Genomic DNA, 16999 nt, shown 5'->3' on the forward strand with positions numbered 1-16999 from the left:
AAAGAGCCATAGTGGAAGGCCGATTTGGTTTGATTTGTCCATTACTCCTAGCTGCTGGCAGCTCATTAAACAGTCTACACCCCAGGGAGATAGCTCATGTCTAGTTGCCAGAGATGTATACTTGATGCTGGTCAAGGTAGTAAGTGCACTAACCCACATTTTACTACTTTCAGGACTCCCATCTTGGTGGAGGCCTAGCCCCTTCTTGCACTGCTTGGAAATCTAAATTTGATGGCTCATTAACTACAGATTACCTAATTGCTCTTACTCAAGTGTCTAATCACTAGGGATAGCTAGCTACTCTGAATTCAAAAAACCAGTTCTTTTTTTTTTTTTTAGGTTTTATTCATTTATTTATTTATTTGAGAGAGAGAGCACAAAGGGAGAGTGAGAAGGAAAAGCAGACTCCCCACTGAGCAGAGGGCTCCATGCGGGTCTCGTTCCCAGGACCCTGAGACCATGATCTGAGCCAAAGGCAGACACTTAACTGACCAAGCCACTAGGCACCCCTCAAAAGACCAGTTCTAACCATTGACTTTGGGTTCTTCAAGTGGGAGTATGTTAAATATTCCCAGAATTGGGCGCAGAAGTAGAACTCCGAGTAGTGTTTATCCACACAGCCAATGTGCGGATGCGCCTGTACCATGCCAAGAGAACTTGAAACTAGAAGAACTATGACCATGTCCTTTAGTTTTTAATTCATGACCATCAGTCCTTGGACATTCCTCCCTGGCAACAAGCCATTTGCTAAAGGTAGTAATTACCCTCTTCCTCAGACGGTTGAAATGAGAATTAAAGAAGATAATATATGTGCAAGTGCTTTATAAACTATCAAGTACCAAACACATATGAGGGATTATTATAGGAGGAAATGTGCCTTCCAAAAATTAATCATTTAGAAAATGCTATAAGCATAAATTATTGGTTTCCATATTCGAATCATGCAAATTCTTGTAGCCACAATGAAACAAGAAACTGAAATCTGGGGGAAGAAACTAATAATTCAGCATTCTTAGTTCATGTGGAAATACTAATTTCACAACCCGTACAGAATATACAGCATTTTTTATTTTTAAAGTTTTCGTAACAGGAATTGCCTAGAGATTCAACTCTTACTGGGGTTTTCTTACGCTTCTGAACGTCACCCAGTGCGCTAATGAAAGGCTGAGGCTACTCCTCTCTTCATTCCACCTCCAGGAAACTTCCAGCTACCCTTTCCACTCCCAGGAAAGCTAACGGGCAGTCTGACTTAAAATGGGTTCAGATTTCATCCGGCATCATAAACCATATCTATCTAATTCACGATGGGAATCACGATGCGAATTCCGGCCTATTCGGTGTGGTTCCACTAACTGGAACAGTACGCGGCAGGCAGGTGATGGTGACTTCTCGGTTCCCGATTCCTTTTCTGAGAAGGCTTCATCAGCTAGTTTCTCGGACCGCGGAGAAAGCAACAAAGTCTGGAGATTGGGTGAGGGGAGGAAGAAGCGGGCGACCAACGCCCCCCCCCCGCGGGGGGCACATGGGCGGGGCCGCGCGGGGGTCAGCGCTCCTCCCCGGGGCGGGGTCGCCCCGGCTCCCCGGCTCCCCGGCTCCCCGCTCCCGGATGCGCGCGGGGCTGCGGAGTCTTCAGCTCGGCGGGCAGCGGGCGCGATGTATCTGCGCAGGGCGGTGTCTAAAACGCTGGCGCTGCCGCTGAGGGCGCCCTCCGGCCCCGCGCCGCTCCGGAAGGACGGTGAGTGCCGCGCGGACCCGGGCGTCCAAGTCTGGAGAGGACCGGCGCCTCGCGCGCGGATTTGCCGGTGCCCCGGTACCTGCCGGCACCCGGTGGGCCAAACCGGCCGGAGCTGCAGAAGCCTGGGATTGAGGATGGGGGAGAAATGGAGGAAAGTCGCAGGGAAGAAGCCTTGGGAAATAGGGAACCTTTGCAGCGCGGCTTCGGCATCCGGACTAGGCTTCTTGGGTTCGAATCTTGATCTTGGGCAAGTGCTTTCGCCTGTGTCCTCATCTCTAAACTGGGGACAGAAATGGTTGTGAGTTTTAATGAGTTAATACGCAGTTAAAAGCTCTTAGAAAAGTGCCTGGCTAACGCCCGCGTAGCCTACTCCTTTATTAGTACAGGGACCCGTGCGCTCTCCAGCTTCACGAGGAAGCAGAGGAACGGGTGGCATGAGGGAGCCAGGCAGGGCGCGGGAGGGAGTGCGGGCCGAGTAAATGTTGGGTAAATTGCTCCCGAGTAAATTAACTCAAGGCTTGTCCGGGGATCGGCAGCCGAACTCCTTGAGCTTCGAAGCACTTTCCCTGGGGCCGCGCCGAAACCTGGAGCTATCCAGCGGTTCCACGCAGCCGTCCCGGTGTCTGTCGCCTTTAGATTGGGGGAGGCATGGGAAGAGAGCTAGTATTCAGAAATTTCCTAAAGGGGAAGTTGCAATGCGAGCTGGAAGCTTCTGAGCTAAAACTTGAGGAAGACGAACGCTCCGGCTGTAGTGCCTGGAACGTCGTAGGGGCTTCTTCATAGGTGTGGCACGCGTGCTTGTCCTCCCTGCTGCCGGCGGCCCGCGGGCCGGCTTTGCGCTCCCGCGCCGTTCTCCCCCGGCGGCTCCTTCCCACACCTCCTCCGGCGCCCCTGTCTTTTTCATCCTGCTTAGCCCAGCGGCTCTTCGACAACCTCTTGGAAAGTTCTCAGTTCTCCCTGCACTTCGCCTCACTTCCGAGGGCTTGTGAGTTAGTTTCGCCCAGAGCGTGCATTCGAGCCGAGAGAGAAACACTCATGCGGAAAATTCTATGGGCCATTTTTTTATTCACTTTGATTAGGCCTGTGGCGGTGATGGTGGTGGTGGAAGGGAAGGAAGGTCTATCCAGCTAGCTTTATTTTTCTCTGAAAATGCTTGCCTCACTAGTAACAGAATAAGGCATCTTCGTTTTCCTTGATCTTTATACTGAGTAAGATAGAGCAGTTTTTTTTTTCACTGACAAAATAGAGAGAAGCCATTAATTTTAAGGTTCTGAAGATAACGAGGCCGTTGTGATTGGGGGCGGGGAGGGGAGAAAGATGAGCCCCCTGACCGTGGCCTTGGGCGTTATCTCCCGCAGGCACCGCGGTCTTCAGGCGCAAACGCACACACCTCTTTTGTAGCGACGCGTTTCAGATAATTTCTAACCCAGCTTGGGGTAAGGGAAAAGTAGGTTAAAAATTCTCAATCGGTAGTTAGCAATACTGGCTGTAGCAGCACTGTTCTTTCTCTAGTTTTCATCTAATTACTTTTTTTCGTAGCATTGGTTTGTTTGTGTATTTTAAGAACTATTATTGACCGGGAATCTTGCTTTGGTAATGGACATTCATTGACCTTTTTATTGGTGCTTTCTGTTTTGACGAGAAAGAAAACTTTCAGTTTTACTGAAGGGTAAAATTTTAGCTGTGCCTCATCAAATTGTGTTCTCTGGCTTTTGCTTTTAAAACTGTAGCTTTTTATGAGTACATAATTGGGGTTTGTAATAGATCGCTGGAAGGAACGCAGATAGGCAAAATAGAAGTCACCTGTAATCCTACCACTCAGGGAATACCACCATTTACGTTTTAGTGTATATAACGTTCCAGACTTTTTTTTCCTCTTGGATTTTATTCTTATGCACATTATTTCCAAAAACTGAGATAGTCCTGTATAGAGTATTCTGCTATAACTTTGCATTTAATATAGTGTAAATATTTTCTCACGTAAGTAAATATTCCCCTGAAAAACTTCTAATAAGGCTATTTCACATTGTGTGGATATGCTGAAATTTAACTAATGAATCTTTAGTAAATATTTATTTCCCATTTCATTTCTCCTTTAAATAACTATCATAATTGTATTTGTGTTTAAGTCTACTTAAATCTCTGATGCTTTTCTTTATTGCTTCCTATTTAAAATAATCTTTTTGATATTTATGTCTGGTTGGCAACTACAGAACATATTCCCTGTTTAGTAATGGATGTATTTTTATTTTTTATTTTATTTTTTTTAAAGATTTTATTTATTTATTCGACAGAGATAGAGACAACCAGCGAGAGAGGGAACACAAGCAGGGGGAGTGGGAGAGGAAGAAGCAGGCTCCTAGCAGAAGAGCCTGATGTGGGGCTCGATCCCATAACGCCGGGATCACGCCCTGAGCCGAAGGCAGACGCTTAACCTCTGTGCCACCCAGGCGCCCCAATGGATGTATTTTTTAAACCAACAAAAGCCCCACTACAAGTCAAAGCCATACCCCCTTACGATAGCCTCTTTGGGTACATTTATGGGGAAAAAAGATTTCTTCTCAGAGATGGTCATTTATATCCAAACTAAAAACACATACAGGAAATCTTTCCAGTATTGCTACTACAAAGGTTTGTAATCAGTGCAAATGTCTTGATATTTGGCCCTCCGCAAGTCAAAACTTCTTCCTCGTCCTCACACCCATCCTCTGTGTCAGGCCACATCCAATTACTTTGCACTCTTCCAGCTCTCCTGCTCTTTGCAGTGCTGTGCCTTCTGCCTCCGGAGCAATTTTCTCTCCCCTTATTTATCTGACAGTCTCCTCTACTTTCCTTCAAACCCCAGGTCATGTCTCTCCAATTCTGACAGGTCCCTTGGGCCATCTAGCTGAGGTTTTTCACTGAATTTTCATGCTGTTGTTGCAACTTCTACTTGCTTCTGTTCCGGTATTTGTCACGCTGCGTTGCGGTTGTCTACAATTATTTGTACATTTGTTCCCACCTTCTAGGCAGTGAACTACTTGAGGCTACAGACCTTGTATGTCTTGTTCATAGTTCTATCCTTAATGATTCTAACAAGGCCAGACACATAGTAGGCGCTCAACTCTGTTGACTGAATAAATAAATGTGTCTACTTTTTTATCTTTAAAATAAAGAATTTGAGCTATATGAGCTTTAAGCACTTTCTAGCTCTGAGTCTATTATAAAAATTTCAATTCCAGGGCATATGGTATATACAAGTTTTATATATTTAGACGTAATAATACAGTACTCTTACCTATGTCTATTAGTTTGTACATAATTGTACTGTTTCAGACATGACCACGTTGTAACATTTTGTCTTCAAGAAGCTTATATCTGCCCATCTTTAAAGGCTTTTGTTAGAAAAATTAAGATTCCTGCCTACATATACATTTGTATTATAGACCTACAGAAATGTGTTGGATTTCAACACGTTTTATTTAACGTGTAAGTTTTAAGTACAAATATATTTAATTCAATTTTTGGAAAAAATAATCTTTTCCACTGAATTCTGTGGTGGAATACATCTACCAAATGGATTTCTTTTGCATCTTGTTTGACTATTAAAATTGTTCAGTGCTTTTGTCGTTTCTCCTTACCCACGCCTGCACTCTTTCCAAGAAAAGCATGATGCTAAGCACGAAGGTGACAGGTTTCGTAAGTACTTATCAAATGAGATTGGGAAAATGTCAAATGGAATTATTACCCTACCTTGTGATACTGTATTCCCTTAGGCTAAAATCACTTGATGTTAATAGACTCTAAGTTCACCGAAGGGGAAAATGTTTGAAGATATAATTATTTTAAATAGTTTTGCTTAAGTGGTGTAGCTAACTGTGTTTCAACTTGTTTTCCTAGCATCTCTTCGCTGGATGTCGTCTAACAAATTGCCTGGATCACCTGGATCAAATATGATCTATTATCTGGTTGTAGGTGTCACAGTCAGTGCTGGTGGATATTATGTAAGTGTTTAAGGAGCCATAATGTCCAGGAATTCATATAATTTACAACCTATGGTAAATTCAAAGCATTATCAAGGTCAGGACATGGGATTAATTAAATATACCAGATTATGAAGATTTTTTTAAAAAGATTTTATTTATTTATTCGACAGAGATAGAGACAGCCAGCGAGAAAGGGAACACAAGCAGGGGGAGTGGGAGAGGAAGAAGCAGGCTCATAGCGGAGGAGCCTGTTGTGGGGCTCAATCCCATAACACTGGGATCACGTGCTGAGCCGAAGGCAGACGCTTAACCGCTGTGCCACCCAGGGGCCCCATGAAGATTTCTTTTTTAAGTGTAAAATCAGCCTTTCCTAATCAGCATACACTGCCAAGTACAGGTGACTTTCAGTAAAAATGCTGTTATTATAAATACTGATAATAATAGTTGACATTTGAGTGTTTATCACATGACAGACCCATGGTTCATTTAATAATTACAGCAATTCTGTACGGTAGGTACTATTATTAACATTTAACAAGAACTGTTTTGAAAGATTAACTTAAATTAATAGANATTTAAAATAATCTTTTTGATATTTATGTCTGGTTGGCAACTACAGAACATATTCCCTGTTTAGTAATGGATGTATTTTTATTTTTTATTTTATTTTTTTTAAAGATTTTATTTATTTATTCGACAGAGATAGAGACAACCAGCGAGAGAGGGAACACAAGCAGGGGGAGTGGGAGAGGAAGAAGCAGGCTCCTAGCAGAAGAGCCTGATGTGGGGCTCGATCCCATAACGCCGGGATCACGCCCTGAGCCGAAGGCAGACGCTTAACCTCTGTGCCACCCAGGCGCCCCAATGGATGTATTTTTTAAACCAACAAAAGCCCCACTACAAGTCAAAGCCATACCCCCTTACGATAGCCTCTTTGGGTACATTTATGGGGAAAAAAGATTTCTTCTCAGAGATGGTCATTTATATCCAAACTAAAAACACATACAGGAAATCTTTCCAGTATTGCTACTACAAAGGTTTGTAATCAGTGCAAATGTCTTGATATTTGGCCCTCCGCAAGTCAAAACTTCTTCCTCGTCCTCACACCCATCCTCTGTGTCAGGCCACATCCAATTACTTTGCACTCTTCCAGCTCTCCTGCTCTTTGCAGTGCTGTGCCTTCTGCCTCCGGAGCAATTTTCTCTCCCCTTATTTATCTGACAGTCTCCTCTACTTTCCTTCAAACCCCAGGTCATGTCTCTCCAATTCTGACAGGTCCCTTGGGCCATCTAGCTGAGGTTTTTCACTGAATTTTCATGCTGTTGTTGCAACTTCTACTTGCTTCTGTTCCGGTATTTGTCACGCTGCGTTGCGGTTGTCTACAATTATTTGTACATTTGTTCCCACCTTCTAGGCAGTGAACTACTTGAGGCTACAGACCTTGTATGTCTTGTTCATAGTTCTATCCTTAATGATTCTAACAAGGCCAGACACATAGTAGGCGCTCAACTCTGTTGACTGAATAAATAAATGTGTCTACTTTTTTATCTTTAAAATAAAGAATTTGAGCTATATGAGCTTTAAGCACTTTCTAGCTCTGAGTCTATTATAAAAATTTCAATTCCAGGGCATATGGTATATACAAGTTTTATATATTTAGACGTAATAATACAGTACTCTTACCTATGTCTATTAGTTTGTACATAATTGTACTGTTTCAGACATGACCACGTTGTAACATTTTGTCTTCAAGAAGCTTATATCTGCCCATCTTTAAAGGCTTTTGTTAGAAAAATTAAGATTCCTGCCTACATATACATTTGTATTATAGACCTACAGAAATGTGTTGGATTTCAACACGTTTTATTTAACGTGTAAGTTTTAAGTACAAATATATTTAATTCAATTTTTGGAAAAAATAATCTTTTCCACTGAATTCTGTGGTGGAATACATCTACCAAATGGATTTCTTTTGCATCTTGTTTGACTATTAAAATTGTTCAGTGCTTTTGTCGTTTCTCCTTACCCACGCCTGCACTCTTTCCAAGAAAAGCATGATGCTAAGCACGAAGGTGACAGGTTTCGTAAGTACTTATCAAATGAGATTGGGAAAATGTCAAATGGAATTATTACCCTACCTTGTGATACTGTATTCCCTTAGGCTAAAATCACTTGATGTTAATAGACTCTAAGTTCACCGAAGGGGAAAATGTTTGAAGATATAATTATTTTAAATAGTTTTGCTTAAGTGGTGTAGCTAACTGTGTTTCAACTTGTTTTCCTAGCATCTCTTCGCTGGATGTCGTCTAACAAATTGCCTGGATCACCTGGATCAAATATGATCTATTATCTGGTTGTAGGTGTCACAGTCAGTGCTGGTGGATATTATGTAAGTGTTTAAGGAAGCCATAATGTCCAGGAATTCATATAATTTACAACCTATGGTAAATTCAAAGCATTATCAAGGTCAGGACATGGGATTAATTAAATATACCAGATTATGAAGATTTTTTTAAAAAGATTTTATTTATTTATTCGACAGAGATAGAGACAGCCAGCGAGAAAGGGAACACAAGCAGGGGGAGTGGGAGAGGAAGAAGCAGGCTCATAGCGGAGGAGCCTGTTGTGGGGCTCAATCCCATAACACTGGGATCACGTGCTGAGCCGAAGGCAGACGCTTAACCGCTGTGCCACCCAGGGGCCCCATGAAGATTTCTTTTTTAAGTGTAAAATCAGCCTTTCCTAATCAGCATACACTGCCAAGTACAGGTGACTTTCAGTAAAAATGCTGTTATTATAAATACTGATAATAATAGTTGACATTTGAGTGTTTATCACATGACAGACCCATGGTTCATTTAATAATTACAGCAATTCTGTACGGTAGGTACTATTATTAACATTTAACAAGAACTGTTTTGAAAGATTAACTTAAATTAATAGACTTTTTTCTTTTTTTAAAGATTTTATTTATTTATTTGACAGAGATAGAGACAGCCAGCGAGAGAGGGAACACAAGCAGGGGAAGTGGGAAAGGAAGAAGTAGGCTCCCAGCAGAGGAGCCTGATGTGGGGCTCGATCCCACAACGCCGGGATCACGCCCTGGGCTGAAGGCAGACGCCCAACCACTGTGCCACCCAGGCGCCCCAATAGACCATTTTTTAAAAGATTTTATTTATTTATTTGAGAGAGAGCAAGAGAGCAGTAGTAGTGGGGAGGGGCAGAGGGAGAGGGAGAAGCAGGCTCCTTGCTGAGCAGGGACCCTGATGTGGGGCTAGATCCCAGGACCCTGAGATCATGACCTGAGCCGAAGGAAAACGCTTAACTGACTGAGCCACCCAGGTGCCCAACAGACTATTTCTTTTTAGAGCATGTTAGGTTTACAGAAGAATCAGCAGAAAGTACAGACTTCTCATACCTCCTCTCAACATTCCCTCCATCAACAATCTCGTATTCGTGTGGTACATTTGTTACAACTGATGACTCAGTATCGATACATTACTACTAACTAAAGTCCATAGTGTACATTAGGGCTCACCTTTGATATTTCACGTTCTATGGGTTTGGACAAATGTACAATGATATATCCATTATAGTGTCATACAGAATATTTTCACTGCCCTAAAAATTCCCTGTGTTCCACCTATTCATTCTTTCCTCCCCGAATCTTTTTACTGTCTCCGTAGTTTTTACTAGTTTTATATATCTTTATTTACCTTCATTATTTTAAAAAGGTAATATTTATTCATATATTTTTTTAAAATTCAAAATAGACACATGCAAAATTAAAAGAATGTTTTCTTTACTGGTCTCTACCCATTCCCCCGGGTAATCACTGTAAAACAAAGCTTTTGATAGTATAATTTTGGAGCTAAAATGATGGAGTATTTGTGCATTAAATAAGATAAGTCTATTAAATCATTCTCCATTTTGTCATAAACTTTTTTTTTTTTTAAGATTTTATTTATTCATTTGACAGAGAGACAGCCAGCGAGAGAGGGAACACAAGCAGGGGGAGTGGGAGAGGAAGAAGCAGGCTCCCAGGGGAGGAGCCTGATGTGGGGCTCGATCCCAGAACTCCGGGATCACGCCCTGAGCCGAAGGCAGATGCTTAACGACTAAGCCACCCAGGTGCCCCTGTCATAAACTTTCTAAATCAAAATTTAATCTTCATTGTGAATAAAAGTAAAATAAATATAAATTCTTTGGAAACCCTAAGATCTTGTACACAAGAGTCACTACATTTTGGTTAGACCCTACAGAAATATGCATAAAGGGATCTTAGGCATAACTAGGAGCAGTTTCTATGTAAGATGGCCAAACCAAAATAACTTATTCTAATCTTCAGAATTTCAACAGCCTCAAGAAACTAGGAAACTTCAAATATGTCACTTATATTATTGTCCTCCACTGATCCATCAGCCTTCACTCATACCCGGATTCCTTCCCTTCTACCATCTACTGCTTGATGTTGAATTCACGGCCCAGGGCTACTATTGTTGGATGTAGGCCATTTGAGAAACAGAGATTGGCCTGGGCCAAGTGATTATGTGGGGAGCTGGAAGATGGAATTTCATCTGGAACTCACTATACCCATAATTATGTTTATTACTGCCAGACATGAACCTCTCCAGTCCACTAAATCTTTCTTTGCAAAAGCAATTGTAAACTGGAAGGTTATAAATGGGCTGTGCCTTCAAGCCCTTTCTGGCCTTGTTGTCTCACCATGGGAGCGGAAGTTGGACAAGGCGATAATCTCCAAATCCCCTTCCACCTCTAAGAATATGTGGTTTTACTCTTGAATGGTGGAAGCCTTAATTCCCAAGAATCTTAGGCTCTTGTCAGGACGAGATACAGAATGTGAGGCACCTGAAAACCTGTATTCAAGCACCCCCCTTCCCTTGTCCTGTACTGAAATAAGTCCTATACTAGATCTTTCTGAATTGAATGCACAGATGCTCAGAAGCCAGGTTTTCATTTCCAAGTAAAATCTTCTAGTACGAGGGCCTCATAGAATCTAAGAGAAGCCAGGTCACGTCAATTTTTTGAGGATCTGAGATATTTGTGGGATATTTTTAAATGCTTACAATATAATAAGTGATAATCATTTGGAAATAACTTCCAAAGTCTAGATTTGAGGCTTTCCAAAGGCCTCTTCTGATAGACCTTTTTTCCTACCCTGTTTGGACCACGTTAGATTTGGAAAAACTAGACTCTTTTGGCCACGAGTATGAATCATTCTAATACCATCTCTTCGATTCTGCCTAAACTAGTCTTTCTTCTCACCTTGTGTTTTAGCCCCTTGAACAAAAAAAAAGTAATGTTCTTTGGGATGTCACTGCTGGGATGGCCATTTCAGAAATGTGAACCTCTGCCCAGACTCAGCTTTCGTGTACTGAGAACGGAGGGGGTCGACTCAGCGTAGTGATTTAATCTATCAGGAGCTCCCACCCTACTAGGAAAGTATTCCCTGCTCTTATTCAGAAATGGTGACTTTCATTCCTGGTGATTCTATTTGCTCTGCAGGTTTCAAACCCAGATGATTCAAGTCTGAATTCACCAAACTCTGGGGGATTTGTTAGGGCCGCTTTGTTATCCTTTGCACCCCTGAGGTTATAGATTTTCCATTTTCACAGTTTAATTTTTTCTTAAAGATTAGATTTCTTTTTTTTTAAAGATTTTATTTATTTATTTGACAGAGAGAGAGAGAGAGAGCCAGCAAGACAGGGAACACAAGCAGGGGGAGTGGGAGAGGAAGAAGCAGGACTCTGGGATTACGCCCTGAGCCGAAGGCAGACACTTAACGACTGAGCCACCCAGGCACCCCTCACAGTTTAATTTTAACATGGTATAAAATGGTTCATAATTTACAAAGTATAATTTTTAATAAGATGCTTGGGTTTTGATTATTACAAATTTAGAGAATACTATATATAAATATACAAATTTTAAAAATCTGTAATCCTACTACTAAGAGATCAGTCCCTACCTATATTTTTTTTAAAGCTGAGCTAATTTAAACAATATTATCTAACTAGTGAGATTTCCATTTTTAAAATATCATTGGTTAAAATATAGGTCAGAGACAACTACTTGAATATGAAATGAAAGGAAGCCTGCACATTGGATCTATGATGAAGACAGCTTTATTCCTGATTCTGTTTCTGAAATAACTGATGGTCAGGTCATAGTGCTGCTTCTAAGGGATAACCTTAGCTTACTTAAGGAATCTTTGTTAGGGTCTACAAATATGCTGTTTTGGAAGATTTTTTCTAAACTTTTTATTATGAGATGATTGAGTTTCACATGCAGTTGTAAGAGCTGATAAAGAGAGATCTCATATAGTCTTCGCTTCATTTCCCCCGGTGATTAACATCTTTTATAGTGATAATCCAATATCACAACCAGGAAATGGACATTGATAAAATCCATTGTCCTTATTCAGATTTCACCACTTTTACTTGCACTTGTGTGTGTGTGTGTGTGTGTGTGTGTTTAGTTCCAGGTTGTGCTGTGACATGTAGATTTGTGTATTCACCATCACTGTCAAGACTCAGGACCCCTTGTGTAGCCCTTTATAACTGCCTTCAGTCTCTTTTTCCTCTCCTCCCTTCTTCCTGCCCTGGGAACCACAGATCTGTTCTCTAGTTCTATAACTTTCCATTTCAAAAATGTTACATAAATGGAACCATAAGGCATATAATCTTTTGAGACTGGCTTTTTTCACTCAGCATAACTACCTGGAGACTCATCCAAATTGTTATACCTGTATCGACAGTTCATTCCTTTTTAATCCCGAGTAGCGTTCCGTGTTTGGATGCATCACAGTTTGCTTAACCATTCACCTGTTGTGGGACACCCAGCCTGATTCCAGCTTTTGGCTACTACAAATAAAGCAACCATGAACTCTTGTGTTCCTATTTCTCTGGGATAAATGCCGGAGGATATCTGCAAATGCCTGTCAGAATATTTTGATTCTAGCATAATTTGTTTTTTCTTCCTTGTCTTCATCTTTGTATCTACTGTGTGTTTTCTGTTATCTTTGACTCCTGTTAGAGCATTTGTTTCTTTCCTTTTTAAAGTGTTCTACTTAATAGCAAAAGTTTCCAAAGGGGAAGCAAAAGAGTAGCTGGTATACGTTGGTTTCTCGTCTTTGAATTGTATATGCCTTTGAACTTGGCATGATGAGTCTTAGAGCTCAAGAAATAAACGTAAGCACACATTTACTTTCAGACTTACAAGACGGTCACATCAGAGCAAGCCAAACACACAGAACATAGAACAAATTTGAGAGAAAAAACCAAAGCAGAGTTACATCCACTTCAAGGTAAAGTGAATTTATTATTTTTTTCCCTTGCGGCACTGATTTCCATGATCTTAGCCTAGCAGTGAACACTACTTGCTTTTGGCTTCTTTACTAATGCAACAGAATGGCTCTGGGCAGGAGTTCATTCAGAAAGGGAAAGCCCAACAAAACCTAAAGAATATTGTTATATGTTTTGGATGAGTGCTTCAGATAAATGAAATGTTCTACATTTGTACTGCTGACCAGTGGCTTTGAAGTCTTTGTGTGGTAATATTACTTTTCCCCTACTCAGGCTTCCATTCAGGCGGGCATAATTTTAGTATTTGTCTCTCTCAGCAGCTTTACCTCTCATTTCCCTCATTTTTTTTTAATCATAAAACTAATTTTTTTTTAAAAGATTTTGTTCATTTATTTGACGGAGAGAGAGACAGCCCGCAAGAGAGGGAACACAAGCAGGGGGAGTGGGAGAGGAAGAAGCAGGCTCCCAGCGGAGGAGCCCGATGTGGGGCTCGATCCCAGGACCCTGGGATCAGGCCCTGGGCCGAAGGCAGACACTTAACGACTGAGCCACCCAGGCGCCCCATATAAAACTAATTTTTGTTTCAGTTTTGGCTAAGATCACCCATGTGTCTTTGCCCAAAGTACACTTGACATTAGCATAATCAATCCTGTCTGTTAAGTCCCTCAATTGATCTGATTGATAAAATGGCAACTACTAGACATGAAACTTTACATTTTCACCCTAATGTATGTTTTTTGCCTTAAACTGCTTGCTTTTCCATCTCAATTATAATGCCATTATTATCAATTACTATGATCACTATTTAGGGACAGATATTAGCTACTTATGAACCAATTTTAACCTTTGAGTCATGACAACAGTAAGAAATGGAATACCATCAATAAACATTACTGAATATAATGATGAGAAGGCTGGTTGTAATAATAACGAAATACAACATTTCCATAGCACTATTTATTTATTTTTGTATGTATGTATTTATTTAGAGTGGAGGGGGCAGAGGGAGTCCCAAGCGGACTCCCTGCTAAGCCTGGAGCCCACTGAGGGGCTCCATCTCACAACCCTGAGATCACGACCTGAGCCAAAATCAAGAGTCAGGTGCTTAACCTACTGAGCCACCCAGGTACCCCACACTTTTGGTTTTAAACCCCTTATCACACACATGATTAATCCTCACAATAGCTCTTTGAGGCAGATATTATCAATAGTCCCATTTTACAGTTGATAAAACTGAGGTTGTGAGAGGATTAGTGATTGCTCAGACATCAACTAGTATGTTGGCTTCTTTTCTGTGCTATTTCACATGCGAGGTAGGCTGTTTATTTTCATGTTGCTTCTATTTAAATAAATAATATTTGTAATTTTTTTTAAGTTTAACAGGTTCAAAAGCATTTATGAAAAAGCAGATCCCCATTTTCCCTCGCCAGAGGCAATCAATAATACCAGCTTCTTTGTATCCTCCTAGAGAGTCTTTGCAAATAAAAACTATCTAGGTATATCTTACCCCCTTTTGTCCTAGCACAAATAGGTCCATAGGGCATACATTGCTCTCTTCCTTGCTTTTTTCCCTTAACAGACTGTCTTGAAGACCATTTCATATCAGTACCGATAGATTTGTCTCATTTTTTAAAAATGCGCAGACTTCCACTGTATTCTCATGCTTTTTAAATTAACCCTTTGCTTAATGGACTAAATCTCAAAGGTGAAAAAGAGAACGTGGCAGGAGCTGAGCAAACAAGTTCCTCCGAAGTCTGCGTGGTGTCTTTCGCGGAAGTTCCGGAGGTCGATGCCGAAGACGCTGCGTTCGCTACGTTTGCGGCCGCGGGAGAAGAGGCTCCAGCCAGTGCGGTGGATGCGGGGGCTGCCCCGCCCGAGAGCGACGCCGTGGGCGCTGAAGTTGGGCCCGAGGTGACACACGCCGCGCTGGGCACCGCCGCAGACGCGGGCCCTGAAGTGCCCTCAGAGGCTCAGAATGCAGCCTTGGCTGAAGCTGTTGCCGGAAATGATGACAAAGGGACAGCGGAGGAGGAGTGCCCTGGTGAAAATGCTGAACGGGCAGAAAAGAATCCTCCCGTTGAATCAGAAGCCTCGACTGGGGATGTTCTACCGGAGGAAGCCAGCGTCGCTTCCGACGCCACCCCGGCCCAAGGCTGATGTCTTGCCGATGGACACTTCAGCCAAAAAATGCCATCGAGTGTCTCATAGGTGCTTTTGTAGTTTCGGTCATCGTAGTTTTAAAGTAGGCTTCTTTGCTAGAAAACTTGAATGTGCCTTGAAGATTTTTGGTATCTACAGATAGATTTGGGGATCAAGACTTGAGATTGTACATGTCCGAATAGTTTCCTGCTCTCTGAGGTCAGACTATGACATTGCAGTAAAGAGCTGATGGAGTTCCATCTTTGCATTTAAGTTTTATATCATAGGAATTGAGCTATCTGTACAATCTGCATTCACTTTAATTTTGCTGTACCTGTACCTTAGTGTGTGTTAATCTGGATTCTTGAGTTTTGATTTGAATTCATTTAAGTAAAATTGGAAAATCTGTAGTGCCTCTGTTTTTATTTGCTAATATTTATATATATAAATATAGTCTATAATATTAAAGATCATGTATAATATAATAAAATATATGTTATAGTATTGATTGCAGATTAACACACAGCAGCGCATGAACAGAGAAAACATATCATCTATGGACAACTCTGCCTTTAGCAATGGACATGTCTGTTCTGTCTACATTGCATAGGGGACTGTGCCAACATCTTTGATTTCAGTTTATTTCAGTTCAAAGAATGTTTACTGAGGATTTATACTTAGAGCCAGGAATCATTCATTCATGTATTCAGCAGATACTAAGTGAGCACCTATCACCAAGACACTGTTTTAAGTGTTGAGGTTAAAAAAAAAGACAAAAAATTCTACCTTCCCAGCTTATATTCTAGAATATGATCAGATAATAAGCTACATAAGAAAACTGTATCGTATGTTAGATACTGATAGGTGTTTAAAAAGAGAAGTAGTGAATGGGAAGGGATTTATAAGTGTTGGCTAGGGGTGGAAGGTGTAATTTTAGATGGGATGGCCAGAGACAGCCTTACTAAGAAGCTGTCTAGTGAGTAAAAACCTGAAGGATGTACAGGGGGACCTAGTCATGAAGACTTGGGGGGGGATAGGGGAAGAAGAGTCATTCCAAATGAGGGAATTGAGATGTGCAAAGGATCCGAATGAAGCATGAACATGCTAGAGAATTTGAGGAATTGTAAGGTGGCCAAGTGGCTAAAGTGGAGTGAAAAGGAGAGAGAGTAATTGGAGATGATCTCAGAAAGAATGCAGAGGTTTTGCAGGGATGGGCCGTATCACGCAGGGTCTTGTAGGATTTGGGCTGATACTTGGAGTAAGTTGGGGTGTTGTAGTGGATCCCACTGATGCTCTGCCTGGGTCCCCTTACTGGGCCCTTTAGTCCCAGCTTCTGTGAGTAGTACACACTCACACACCTTCCTTCACCCCAGCAGCTCACAACCAATGACTGACTGCCACAGTGGTACAAAAGGTGGGGCCAACTCTGTGCAACAACTCATGCTCCAGAGCTCCCCGGGGGCTCAGGTTGAAGCTGGTTTCCAATCTAGATTATATCTCTGCTTAGCTCTTCTCTCCTGTCCTATCCTGCTTTCCTCCCCATTATTCTCCCAACAGCGCCTCTTCAATAGATGACTTGCCCCCAAATTCCGGCTCTGTTTCTAGGGAACTCCACCTAAGATAATCGGTACTAGATGTGGTCCTAGGGAGCAGACACTAAGAATAGGATTCAGGATTTGTGTCACTCTTCAGCTAGGTGGTAACAAGGACCTCATAAACTGGTGGTCGGTGGAAGATTGCTGGTTCCTGGCATTCTGTGCAATGTGATTGCCGAGATTTTCACCCGTGGTGAACGAGGATGGAATATATGGGTACCTCAGAGATACTGGGGGTCT

General features: G+C 41.7%; 1 protein-coding gene across 2 annotated transcripts; it reads left to right on the forward strand.

Annotated features, from left to right (window-relative positions):
• The first annotated feature begins 1568 nt into the window (after window positions 1-1568).
• Window positions 1569-15595, forward strand: MGARP (mitochondria localized glutamic acid rich protein). 2 transcript variants are annotated; one of them, XM_034661594.1, is made up of 4 exons: window positions 1569-1735; window positions 5615-5718; window positions 12934-13027; window positions 14731-15595. In XM_034661594.1, the coding sequence occupies exons 1-4, from the start codon at window positions 1654-1656 to the stop codon at window positions 15180-15182; spliced, it is 732 nt and encodes a 243-aa protein (XP_034517485.1). In that variant the 5' UTR covers window positions 1569-1653; the 3' UTR covers window positions 15183-15595. The 2 variants fall into 2 exon arrangements, with proteins under 2 accessions (XP_034517485.1, XP_034517486.1); XM_034661595.1 differs by lacking the exons at window positions 1569-1735; window positions 5615-5718 and adding an exon at window positions 7951-8089 and having other exon boundaries at window positions 14731-15594.
• The last annotated feature ends 1404 nt before the right edge of the window (window positions 15596-16999 follow it).

This window comes from Ailuropoda melanoleuca, chromosome 5 (assembly GCF_002007445.2).
Source record: "Ailuropoda melanoleuca isolate Jingjing chromosome 5, ASM200744v2, whole genome shotgun sequence".
Classification (NCBI taxonomy): Eukaryota; Metazoa; Chordata; class Mammalia; order Carnivora; family Ursidae; genus Ailuropoda; species Ailuropoda melanoleuca.

Coding starts and splice junctions, on each gene's coding strand:
- MGARP (XM_034661594.1), top strand. CDS start 1,654: ATGTATCTGCGCAGGGCGGTGTCTAAAACGCTGGCGCTGCCGCTGAGG. Junction 5,719..12,933: donor TCAGTGCTGGTGGATATTAT/GTAAGTGTTTAA, acceptor ATTTACTTTCAG/ACTTACAAGACGGTCACATC. Junction 13,028..14,730: donor AGAGTTACATCCACTTCAAG/GTAAAGTGAATT, acceptor TAAATCTCAAAG/GTGAAAAAGAGAACGTGGCA.